Genomic DNA, 12,812 nt, shown 5'->3' with positions numbered 1-12,812 from the left:
TAAGTAGCATAACGTGGACATACTCAAGTAAAGTACACATACCTCAAATTACACTTAAGTACGGTACTCAAGTAGATGTGATTAGTTACTTTCCATCACTGATATCATAGAGGTTTAAAGTTATAAGGTTAATAACAAGTCAAAGAGCTTATATGCACATCCTGTAATCTTTAAAATTGTATATGAAAGTACAGAAGATGGTGAAATGTGGTTAATTCTCAGATGTTTTTATTATGTGATGATCCTGCAAACTTACCTTCTGTTCAATCTTAATGTTTCCTTTTATTAAAAGAGACAACTTATCCTGTAGGCTGTGGTAAGATGTTTCATCATTTATCACGGGTTGGTGCCTTCCTTAGGAAACAGTGATGTAACAGTATCTGATTGCCCAGTTCAGAAAATCAGACAAAGCTTAACTTAAGTAAAAGTAGTGATGCCACAATATAGAAATACTCAATTACAAGTAAAAGTCCTGTATTCAAAATTTCACTTAAGTAAAAGTAAAAAAGTATGAAAAGTCATTTGTCAGAATGAGCCTTGTAAGTCTTTTTTTAATCATTATATTAATGGACTATTAATAACTGCTTTATATATGTTTGGGTATTTAAATCTCTGACATAGCATCATATTTATATATTGATCACGTTTTGTTCGTAAAATCTTAATTTGCAAAGTAATGCTGTCAAATAAATGTATAATATTTGCCTCTAAATTGTAGTGAAGCAGAAGTATAAAGTAGCATAAAATGAAAATACTCAAGTAAAGTACCACAAAATTGTACTTACAGTTCTTGCGTAAATGTACTTAGTTACACTCCACCACTGTTTAATACTTTAATTACTTTTTGCAGATAACATGTACACTAAGTGGAATTTTGAATGACAGACTTTTACGTAATATATTTTGACCCTATGTACTGGTAGTTTTACACAAGTAAAAATTACATTTGTGTACACAAAGTACACCTGAGGCTGATGGAACTATTTACTTCATACTATATTCTTTCTGCAGGTTTTTAGTAATAAAGTTAAAAAGTATTGGACAAATTACAATTTCGACCTGACGATGGCGCTGGATGAAAAGTCAGATGATCACAAAATTTATTCCAATTTATTCTGAGGGGAACATGAACGTTTGTACCAAATTTAATAGTAATTCAATTAAATGGTTTGTTGAGATATTTCATTCAAAATCACAAATATCAACCCCATGGTGGCATAGAGCTATTATTAGTAATCAGGTGGCATGTGGACAGTTTTTACCGTTTCCTCGTGTAAATAAGTTGTACAAGGATAAAATGTATGAGTCTACCTTGTATCGTTTGTTGAATGAGACATCAAACTGCTTCGAGTGGCTGGATGATTCCTCACATTCGCTCTGCGGATGTGAATGATGATGATGCCACTGACTCAGCTGACGACGTGTGAAGCGAATATACAGCGTTTTGTCTCCCTGCATCACTTATCAGGTGCTTACAGACCGAGAGGATAAAACGCGTCAGTTCTCAGTGTGTTTATTCACTTCCCAGGCAACAGTGATGTTAGGACTTTGAGTCCTACATGTACATGTCCAGATCTATAAGCTGAGAAAAAAAATTAAATAAATCACATGCACCTCATAGTTATTACTTTGTGATTCTTCAGGGACAAAATAATCAACTGGTACAATTCAGTCATTTTCTAAAACGATATTGATCTCTAAATATATATTCTGAGAGCGACAATACGTATTAAACCTTCTGTATTAAAGTGATTTGAATCTAAAAGCACTGTTTACTGAAAGAATTACAAAAAGGGTTGAATTACTGACCCATTAATGACTTCGCAAATGCCAAATGAGTACACTCGACAATAAGCCAATGTACTGTAACTATCATCAAAGTCAAATGGGAGGCAACACGGATGTTCACTGTTTGATGTAGGCCAAAGTCATAAGGCATATAGCAGCAACCGGAGTCTATGTCGACTCCATCTTTTTCTGTTTATGATGAGTAGAAATATATTGCACTTTGAAGACAAACTGAAAAAATAATCTCACAGGTAACGACAGCAACAAGTACCACCGAAGAGAGTCATGCAAGTGGTGATGGGCTCGTCGGAGGCCTCTTTTGAGGTGAAGTCTGCCACCAATCTCTGTTGCGCAGTCCGACTGACTGAGAGAACCTATTTGCATACTGGCGAACAAACATCTCCCTTTGTGTGGCTCTGTTTTAGTGGCATTTTTTAGCAAAGTCTAGCTGCCTGTCCTCCCTTCTGATTTTCCTCTTGTGGTTTCTTGTTTCTTGGCAAAGATCACTTTTCGCGTAGAACACAGACGCCGGCGTCGCACCGCTGCGTCGCCATCGAAGTGACGACTTCCCAGGAGTCGATGACCGGGTCGTAACATTCAATACTGCTGAGGAGAGAGTTCCCATCATATCTAGAGAGAGAGAGAGAAGTGACACAAACACAGAGGAACTGAGAGTTTGAACCACAACAATCACCACTGCTCAGTAGAGAATGATGTGGCATAATAATAACTCGATAAGTGTGCTCAGTAGAGTGCAGATCTCCAACAGGTGTGTCTGCAACGTCCACTGCTGTAATGATTAATTGAATGAATACAAACCACAATTGCCCCCCCGTCTGTGTGTGTTTTTCACTCGCACATCTTACGCAACAGATGCGCTCTCATTTTAATCTATGCAGCTGTCTGCAACGGCTCTGTCCAGCTAAACCGCAGTTCACAGTGTTATGCTTTATGCTGACTGTTTAACGCTTCCTCTGAACAGAAACTGTAAGTCCTGCTGTGTGTTTCTCTGTTAGCCAAACACACTGCAGGACTCTGCTGCCCACCGGCTGCTAACAGCTAACTAGCGCTGCGCTCCTAAGCATGCAACTCAAGAGAGGAACAATTCGTAATCCGTAGTGAAAACAAGAGTCCAAACTGAAGCAGTTGTTGCGGCCCCTACCAGCCGGTTAAGAGTAGTGAGGAGTCAGCAGTCAACGACAGTATAAAATGGTCAACAAACTATGTTTTCAAAAAGTATGAATCACTGCAACAAGAGGTCCAACAAGAGGTCCTTGAGCATATAGTCGTAAATGAGCACAAAAAAATATTAGGCTGATGGGTCCAGTAGTATGCGAGATTAGCCGTGGACAGACACACATGCACACATAATTTCCTGGCGGGCATATTAATTAACTAGATCAATTTGATAACTTGTCTGATAACAATATAAAAAAGATGAAAGTGTTAGAATATATTTGCAGCTAATGTAACTCTTAGACTACTTATAGGTTCACAACTTTTTTAAGTCTGTCTTATAATAACAGTCAGGTGCTCATTTGAACACTGATACAGGTTTTGCTTTCTGTAATCGTTCCTCCTGTTAATACTGACCATTAGGAGATCTGCTCCTACAGAGCTGTCCGGGGAAACAAAGTCAGGTAAGACTGTTAAATATGATCCAGGAAGTCCAGTTTGAGTAATAGATCCACAAGTTTCAAGGCTTATCAGACGCAAAAACACTGCACAGAGGTTAATTATACTTTGAGGAAGGATTTACTGCTCTGGAAAGTGAAATAAGGCATTCACTTTACAAAGTACATCTTGCATGTATTTGTTTGGCCAATGCAGCGCCTTGTTGGATGATGTCGCGAGCTGAGCCTGGTTCAAATCTTTGGTCAGAGCCTTCGGCAACAAAATCCACAGTCCTTGTTTCTGCATCCTGAAGTTCAGCCAAAGCTAATTTCAGCCATACTGTACCAAGTGAGTGTATTCCTGAGTGAGTGTAAGACTTTTTTAGTACAAAATTCCCCGGACAGTGTTGCTCAGCCACGGTGGAGGGATACGTCCTGTTAGTTGAATTGCCGAAACAAAACACCGGCAAAAAACCTGCAATTGATTTGGCTAATTGCGACGGCTGAAGCTTCATAATAGCTTTGGCTAAAATTCAGGATGCATTTTTGCACGGAACAAAAACTGTGGATTTTGTTGCTGATTTCTTTTTGGTGTTGTCGAGCTACGAAATTTGAATCTATGCTTTAAACCCACCGTCACAGAAAGAAGGACATTAGGACACTCTTTCTTACCCGGCGATGGCGTAGAGACGTCCTCTGAGGACGGTGGCTCCTACGTAACATCGGGGCGTCGTCATACTGGCTACAGTTGTCCAATAGTCTGTTCTGATGTTGTAGACCTCTACAGAGTCGAGGTGTGAAACACCATCAAAGCCTCCCACTACGTAGATGTGGTCGTTGAGTAAAGCCACACCAGCGCCTGAAAACAGCAGAACAGTCTCAGATAAACAGTAAAACACACACAGTTAACTGCAACATTTGACTGCATTCTGTTTTCTTACCTACCTGACCGCTTGGTGGCCATAGGCGTAACACTCGTCCAGTGGCCTGTGTGTGGGTCATACCGCTCCACTGAATTCAGGATATTTAGGCCATCGTATCCACCTAAGAGGAAACATTGGAAAAATGACAAGTGTAATCAATAATTCTATTGAGATAAAAATAATCTGCAACTATAGTATATATACTGTAGCATAACTATAGTATTTGATATTTTGATAATCGATTCATCATAAGCATTAGGAAATCGTGTTGGGCATTTCTCACTTTTTTCTGACATTTTATAAAACAAATGATTAATCAAGAAAATTATTGTTTACTACATTTTCTCAATATGAGCTAGAACTGAAATGGTTAATCAATTACCATATTGGCTGGAATATAAGACAATATCTTTTCCTGGAAACTGCGTTTGAAACAGTGTGATTGTATTATATTCTAGGACGAGACAATTATGTAATCACAACACCAGATATTCTTTTTGAATTTAGAGCGCATCGGTGTTAATACCAGGTCTTACGGAGAGTGTTGCATTATGGGTTGTCTGGAGCCTTAAAGGATAACGTCGGTATTTTCCAACAAGCTGCGAGGGCAAGTGAGCAGCGTCAGTGTAACTTTAGGTCCACTAAAAGTGTTTGTTTTTGCCACTGACAGGCTCAGATTGTTATTATAAGTGTCTGACTACATTATGGAAAAGGACCCTACAGAGGAATAAAACATTTTTCTTACCTTTCTCTTGATCCGGTCTGTTTATTATTGTGTCCAAGTCCCGCTCAAGGAGAAGTCTCGCTATGAAATCTGAATATCCGTATACTCTGGCTCAAATAAATAAGGGGCGGCCATCAAACTCAAAGACCTCAACCACATTGTGGAAATCATCTAAATATTCAGCATTACATTGAAAATCTTTTAGATATCACGAAGCTACGCTTTCTGTACTCCAACACAACAAACTCTACCCGGCTGGCACTAACGTTTCCACCATGGATGTATTCCACTATTCTGTTGTCTTCCGGCAACATGACATATCGCCGGATTTCACAACGAGACTTCTCCTTGAGCGAGACTCTTTCCATAATGTCAGACACTTATAATAACAATCAGAAAAACAAGAGGCAAAAACAAGCACTTTTAGTGGACGTAAATGACGGTGCCAGCTTGACCCAGTAGCACTTTATTACAGCCCGTTTAGCAGCTGCCGTCTACAGCGCTCTCCCTCAATACTGGACCAATTTCACAAACTGTTGTCCCCATAAGTCAGTTAGACATAAAAACATGGGAAATAAGGTTCCAGGTTGTTTCTAGGTTAGAGAGCGTCTTCCAGTCTGTTTATAGTGTGTTTTTAGTCAACCATCAAAGCCTCAAAATATTTTGTTAACCTGTGTCCCGACGCCTTTAGTTCAGAAATGAACCGTGGACTGAATCATTTATCAAGAATTATCGCTGACATGTCTGAAAAATGTTCAATTCTGTAGGAATTCACTTTCACCGCTTCCAAGATTCAGATAGGAGAGAGTGTGAGAATATGTGACTGATAGGCAAGCTACACAAATGTGTGATTTATGGGCGCTGTAATTGTATTATTTCACGTTTCCCTTTGGATTAATATTTTCTCAGGGAAACTTTCCACAACAAAACTGATGTGAGAGAGCGTTGTATCTTTTTCCATAACAGGTGTTGGGTGTATATTTGGGTTAATACAGTAATCAATTCGTCGATGGTAAGAAAATGAATTGCCAATTTCAGTAATTTTTCAAGGAACATGACAAACATTTGCTGGTTTCAGCTTCTTAAATGTTTTGATTTGCTTTGAATGTCTTTGGGTATAGCAGGACTGATGGTCGAATAAAACAAGCAATGAGAATGCACCACATCGGGCATTTTATAGACAGAATGATAGATAGATTAGTTGAGAAAATGATCGGTAATTAATTGATTATGAAAATATCAACTTGCAGCCATAATATGATTTTATGTGTCAAGATTATCAGAGATTATCAATCCCTACCTAGACAGTATATGAGTCCACTGGCCACCACCAGACCAGCTCCTTCTCTAGCCGTCTGCATATCTCCCAGCATGCTCCACTGGTCAATGTTTGGATCGTATCGCTCCATGCTGGTGTGACGCCGGCTGCCATCGAAGCCGCCGGCAACATAGATCATGTCTGTGGAGAGCCAAATAAGACGGAACAATATATTGCATACCTTTCTGAGAGAGGAAAAAACATTCACATGTGGATTTCACAGAAAAGAAACAACAGTACCTCCGAGTGTCGTGGCTCCAGCGAGGCCACGACGTACATTCATGGTGGCGACGGTGTACCAAACGCCGTCCTCGTCCGCTGTGTAGTCCAGGCACTCGACGGAGCTGAGCCTCGACCGACCGTCGTAGCCTCCGATCACATAGACTCGATCGTGGAGGGACACCGTGGCGACATAACGCCTTTTCCGTGCAATGTTCTGTTCAAGACACACCTGTCTGCATTAGCCAAATACACTGGGATAAAAAAAAAATGTACAAGAATCTCTTTTAACTATTTAACACTTACAGGAAGGGAGCTCCATTCTTGTGTTTTCGGATCATATTTCTCAACTATGTCTATTGGTGATTGTTGGCTGCCAAACCCGCCTATAACCAACAGGACTTCTTTGGCACCTGAAAAGACCAACACATCACTTTAACTATCAGTGTGGGTTACAAAATAGGTATATAAGAGACATACTTATAGCTAGATTCCCACCTAATCTTGCTTGTGTGCGTGGGCCCTGCATCTCACTCCTCAGCTCCGGTCTTAAGTGGAATTTCTTGGCTTCATCAACAAGGTCTCGACATGGCAGGCTACACCGAATGAGAGGCTAAAACATGTCAAAACGTGCGTTAATTATGGTGGTAACTGTGATAAGTATTTCAACACATAATCCATGCTTGGCGTGTGATTACAGGACAACCTGCCGCGTGTAGGCTGGCTCACCTCGGCATCAATGACATCTGTAATGTAGCGGGGGGTCAGGAGCGGCATACGAACAAACTCGAGCATGTCTGGCAGGTAGGGCTCTCGCTCTTTTCGGTTGTGTTTGACCCAGTTTAACACGGCTTCAAATACAGGCTCCTCTGAGTCCACCTGCATACAGACAGCATGTACAATCAGAAGAATTACAGCCACATTTAAGACCGTTAATCCACATATTAATTAAACTAATAAGCTGCAGTTAAACATGTTGCACAACATTCATTAGTGATGCAAATACTGTATTATCGTTAATTGTTCAGCAAGTAAAATTATTTGTGTAACTGCAAAGACGCAATGTGCAGAAACGCATTCGGCTGGAGGTGAAACAAGCCGTAAATTCCTCACATGAGAAAGATGACACAAAGTTTTACTGAGGGCAAATTATGCGTGACTGTGATTTACATGTATGGTCTAGTTTTATTCTAAAAACAACACAAATGACAGAAAGAACCATTTGAGAGATGTGATGATCTATAAATCATTGTGCTATAATAACTGTTTTTTCTCAAAGCAAGGTGTGCGGTTGGGAACAGGAATTTCCTGAGCACAAAGGCAAACTTAAATCAGGTTTTCTTCTCTGCAATTTCTTTGTCAACTCAATCCGCAAAAGTGAGTGGAATTAATGGGGGGCCCCACAGACTGACTGAGATTACAGCAGGTTGCTACATGCTCGTCTCTTTTCGCATTCAGGTGTTTGAAAGATGACAAGAAAGCTGTGAAAGTCAGTTGACACTATACTATTTTAGTCAAGATGCTTTTCAGGCATCAATTCTAACCATTACAGTTACTGCAGGTATATACTGTACATAGACATGCTGGGGAGCAGATATGTCATTATGGTTTCAGGTATTTCACATATTGAGTTATCTATAGTCAGTGCTTGAAGTGGAAAAAAAAAAGTGCCAGTACTCCCTTTATTCACATGTTGGCGTGTGTATCGGCCGGTATCAGCAATCTCTTGCCACTTATTCCTAGTATTCTTTATTTCTTTAAGCATGTTATACTGTGTCGTCATAATCAGTTGTGATTTAATTGCTATTATTATACTTGGGCTATGCATCTTCCAAGTAGGCCTATAGAACCTATAGTGTTCCAACTGAAACATTATATGTTTAAGGTGGTGTGTATATAGTGTTAATACTTAAAGTGCGTTCCTGTGTTATTCGTAGTATCGCTCTATAATATATTATATGATGTCTACAGCCTGGAATCAACAGCAGCCAACCAGACAGGTAGAAATGCAGAGCTGAGGTGTTTGAGCTATTCATTCAGGTTTTAGAAGCAGTGTCCCAGTAAGGATGCTCCTACATATTATATAGAGACACATTCTGAATTTCAACAGTGAATAAAAGACACTAGGTCCTAGTGTGCTTTAACATCTGTCATAATGGTGATACTTGGAGAGACAAATATTTTCTGAGGTGGTACTTGGTGAAAAAAGTTTGAGAACCACTGGTCCATAGTATTCAGTGACAACAGATCAAGCAGCCTCCACAGTACAGCTGACAATAACGAACAAAACCTCACAACATCCAGCTTTCTTACCTGGATTTCGTCACATTTTATGAGCTTTTCGACTTCTGTCTGGCTGAGCAGCATGAACTCCTCATGTTGAACCACCTCGGAGAAATGCTTCTGGGAAAAGAGCTCGGCGGCCTGCATCAGGTCGACGCAATTGTGAGTGTCGGCGAAGTCACGGATACCCAGGCAGTTGGTGGGATCGAGCTGACTCTCCAAAAAATCACAACATGCTCTTTTCACCCCTGAGGAAAACAAGGATACATTTGTTAATACACACACACATTCAAATTCAGCCAAATCTTGACAGACATGACTCTCATGTCGTTCAACAACTCTTCATTTTGGAAATGCCGATGCCGTTTCAAAAGTGGTGCCATGCCTCAACAGTTTCTGAGGGTTCATTGAGCTAAAATTAAGACCTTTAAAGACCTTTTTAAATATCACATAGAATGCAATTTCATAACTATGTTATGATCAAACCAGCCGAAGTATTAAAGTATAATGGAAAACCAGTCAGGGCAATATGGCCGAGAATTATGTATCATAATATCACCTTTTTATACTTCCCGGCAGTATATAACAAGAATTCCTGATGATATGATAAATTAAATTAATGTGACTCGGGTAAGCGGCATAAAATGGATGGATCAACCAGTTATAAATGATTCATTCATTTAAGTTTTTGCCAAAATGTATATTTGACAATAAGCTTCCTAGCTGCTGTGAAAATGTTTGCTGACTGAAACTCTTGAACAACCTCCTACAAACACAATCTGTCGCAACAATCCCGCTTTTAGTTTGCAGGTGTAGAATGTCTCTCAACAGCCCACAATCAGAAACAAAAACATTTCATAACTAACATTACTGTCTGCAGCTGGCAAGACAAAATATTTAAGATTGTTGTAAATTAAAATTATCAATTTTTTAACACCTTCTAAGACCTTTTTATTTGAGGAAACTGAATTAAATGTGTTTCAAGATCTGCAGATGCCCTCTGCCTATACTCACATGTGTCAATACGATATCAGTTACCTTCAGCATGCACTTTTCAAATCAAGGTTTCAAATCATGCACTCCAAAATGTACCTTTGAGCTGCAGTAAGCACGCTGCGGGAAGCAGTTCTTGTACGTTCTCCACTGTGACTAGCACCGTCTCTGTGTACACAAAGTCCAACAAGATCTCCATAGTTGCTGCAGTGAGCCCCTGAATGTCGACAAAAGACTTCCCCTTCTCTGCAAGCTGCAGAGCCACAAAAACAGAGACCATCAGGTGCAATGACAAGAAACATGTCATCAAGGGATTCATTATAAGCACGGGATATTATCAAAAATTGGCTGGCTTGTCTTTTTAGAAACGTCTGTGACAAAGTGGATGAGAACACACCGTTTGTCCCCATTTTCAACATTTCAAAATAATTTAACCATGATTGTTTATTCTCTCATTTAGCCATAATTCCATCATCTGTAACTTGCAGACACATTCTATTCCGGGTTTGTTTGTGTTTTGTATTATGTGGTTCAAAACACAGACCAGCATTGTTAAGTTTAGTTATTCTTTATTGGTTTGGTTCTGCATTTTATAAGTTAATAATTGTTCTTTCTCTCCTACTTACCATACCCACCATGTGCCCCAAAGGCACAAACACCTCCTGCCTTTATGCACTGAGTCTCTACTGTAATTTTACTTGTTGGTCTATTCTGTGCACACAACATCTGAAACCCTCCTCAGTTGCTCTTCTTCTTCCATTTTTTTCCACATTAAAGTTCTTTTTTAGGGAGTTTTCCCTTGATCGGTATCAAGGGTCAAAAAGGAAAGAGGGTGTTGTAAAGCCCCCTGAGGCAAATATGTGATTTGTGATATTGGGCAATACAAATAACTGACTTGACTTAAAGACTCTGGAGCGAGGAGTGAAGAATAAACAGATCGTATTTATCTATCTTCATCCTCTTTCTTGAAAATAGATACCATATCAAACCATATGTAACATGCTTTTATAGAGGTAAATAATAGTAACAATTCAGTGTGTTTCTGAGCGTTCCAAACATTTGTAGCATTACCTCACTGGTGAACATGGCACAAAAGTAGTCGCTGCAGGCCGCCAAGACAATCCGGTGAGCTGGGAAATCTGTGTTCTCCACCCTCAGAGTGATATCACAGAGTGTGTTGCTCTTGCGAAGTGCGTTCATGGCATTTAGGATGGATTTGGCATGGGAGTTGGTCATGATGTCTTTGGGAGCCATGCTGCCTTGAGAATCTCTCAAGGATCTCAAACTACTCCAGGAATCTAAAATAGAGAGACAAGCTTTGTTGAGAACAATTGTCAGGATACTCTTCTTTATACAGTAGTCACGCTAATTTGTACATGCAGCACTTACTATATGTGTTATCCTTTGGTGATTGTGTTTGTGTGCATTAAATGAGTGTGTGTGAACTTGTGTTGCATAGTGACAGAAATAATGCATCTGATGTGTTAGAAAGCCTGGGAAACAAAGATGTAAAGTTAACTGGGGAAAAAAAGTTCAGAAACTTGTGTTTGGCAGAGCATTTTGGCAAATTTTTCTTGGGCGCTACCCACATAATCAGCTGTGCTGCTCATCCCACAAATGCATGATCCTTACAAGTTGGACATCATTGTGAAGGTAAATAAACAGGCTTATACATGCCAATTAGCATTGTGACAACAGAGAAATAATCAACCAAACACAAGTTTCCAGACTTTTTTTCCCCAGTTTATATTAAAATACTGTACTTCAGTACTGTTTTGAGGTATTGGTGCTTAACTTGAGTATGTCCAATTTGTGAGATTTCCACTTAATTTTTAGAGGATAATATTTTTTACTTTATACTAATTTATGTCGTTTATCTGAATTTGTCATGCAAATCACAATAATCTAATAAAAATATCCCTTTCTTCAGTAGCAGGACTTTCAATTTGGATACATAAATATATATAATTTGTGCTAATAATTGAGTGTTATTTTGAATGCAGGACTTTCATTTTTTAATGGAGTAATTTTTGCATTGTGGGTATGGCTAAATGCAACTTACCGTTAAAAGATTTGAATACTTTTTCCACCACTGGGAGGCAATAACTATAGCTACACATTAGCAAGCAGCAGCCAACGACAGCTGAGGGCTAACGCCAACGCTAGACAACAACAACTAGGAAAACAACAGGCACAGAAAGTGAGCCAGCTAGCCAGAAGAAGACAACACAAAGAAGCGACAACACACAGAAGAACTTGTCAAGAATGTGCAGTACCTGTCGCAGCGGTAAAAGCTGATTGAAAACGTGTATCTAAGTTGATCTGCTAGCTAACGTCAGTAGCACCAAAGTCCCCTTGTCCCAGTTCCTGCTGTCAGTCACACTGTCTGGAGGAAAACACACTGAAACTACAGCTAATCCATGACGACCTCTGATAGGTCGCACTAATCCCCCTCCTCCTCGAAGACATATGTGTCTAAAATGACAGAAATCATTTCATATCGTCCCCCGTGCGAGTTTTTAACCAGCTATATGACTACTACTGCAGCAGGTCACAGCAGCAGCAGTGAGACTCCTCTCAGATTGGACGTAAACAGACCATTACGTGAGGTGTACGTGCGCGCTCCCGCAGCCCGGACGCGTCACGTCACGTCACGTCCTCAGAAACAAGATGCCTTCCGCGCTAGTGATGGGAAGTCCGGCTCTTTTTAGTGAGCCAGATCATTTGGCTCAGCTCACCAAGAAAAGAGCCGGCTCTTTCGGCTCCCAAACGGCTCTTCGTTTTACCACTTCTGCCTTTTATAATTCAGCCAAATTTAGCGCTGTTTTACCTATGATTAGTGATGTTACGTGCTGTGGCGAGGCTTCGGAGCGTGTGTCGAGTAATCCAGGAAGTTTTCCGCGATGCGCGTATCGAGGCTTGTATCGTTTTAGACCAATGACGTCATTGAT

General features: G+C 40.0%; 1 protein-coding gene across 4 annotated transcripts in view; it reads right to left on the bottom strand.

The window, feature by feature from the left end:
- Nucleotides 1-1,090: 1,090 nt before the first annotated feature.
- LOC119489667 (kelch-like protein 12) overlaps nucleotides 1,091-12,812 on the bottom strand; it is a 42,133-nt gene continuing 30,411 nt past the window's right edge. Inside the window, exons 1-13 of one of the 4 annotated variants that reach the window (XM_037772404.1) lie at nucleotides 12,138-12,497; nucleotides 11,924-12,037; nucleotides 10,933-11,159; nucleotides 9,961-10,114; nucleotides 8,899-9,116; nucleotides 7,315-7,464; nucleotides 7,084-7,198; nucleotides 6,892-6,998; nucleotides 6,607-6,802; nucleotides 6,349-6,507; nucleotides 4,347-4,445; nucleotides 4,074-4,260; nucleotides 1,091-2,418 (exon numbers count right to left, since the gene is read on the bottom strand). In XM_037772404.1, the coding sequence (XP_037628332.1) occupies nucleotides 2,292-2,418; nucleotides 4,074-4,260; nucleotides 4,347-4,445; nucleotides 6,349-6,507; nucleotides 6,607-6,802; nucleotides 6,892-6,998; nucleotides 7,084-7,198; nucleotides 7,315-7,464; nucleotides 8,899-9,116; nucleotides 9,961-10,114; nucleotides 10,933-11,159; nucleotides 11,924-11,981 (1,797 nt within the window). In that variant the 5' untranslated portion in view covers nucleotides 11,982-12,037; nucleotides 12,138-12,497 and the 3' untranslated portion in view covers nucleotides 1,091-2,291. Of the gene's footprint in view, nucleotides 2,419-4,073; nucleotides 4,261-4,342; nucleotides 4,446-6,348; nucleotides 6,508-6,606; nucleotides 6,803-6,891; nucleotides 6,999-7,083; nucleotides 7,199-7,314; nucleotides 7,465-8,898; nucleotides 9,117-9,960; nucleotides 10,115-10,932; nucleotides 11,160-11,923; nucleotides 12,038-12,137; nucleotides 12,498-12,812 lie in introns of those variants that run through there. The other 3 variants (XM_037772405.1, XM_037772403.1, XM_037772406.1) reach the window with 3 other exon arrangements.

This window comes from Sebastes umbrosus, chromosome 6 (genome assembly GCF_015220745.1).
Source record: "Sebastes umbrosus isolate fSebUmb1 chromosome 6, fSebUmb1.pri, whole genome shotgun sequence".
Taxonomy (NCBI): Eukaryota; Metazoa; Chordata; class Actinopteri; order Perciformes; family Sebastidae; genus Sebastes; species Sebastes umbrosus.
Note: the sequence above shows the minus strand (reverse complement) of the source record. Positions and strands in the feature narration are given on the sequence as shown.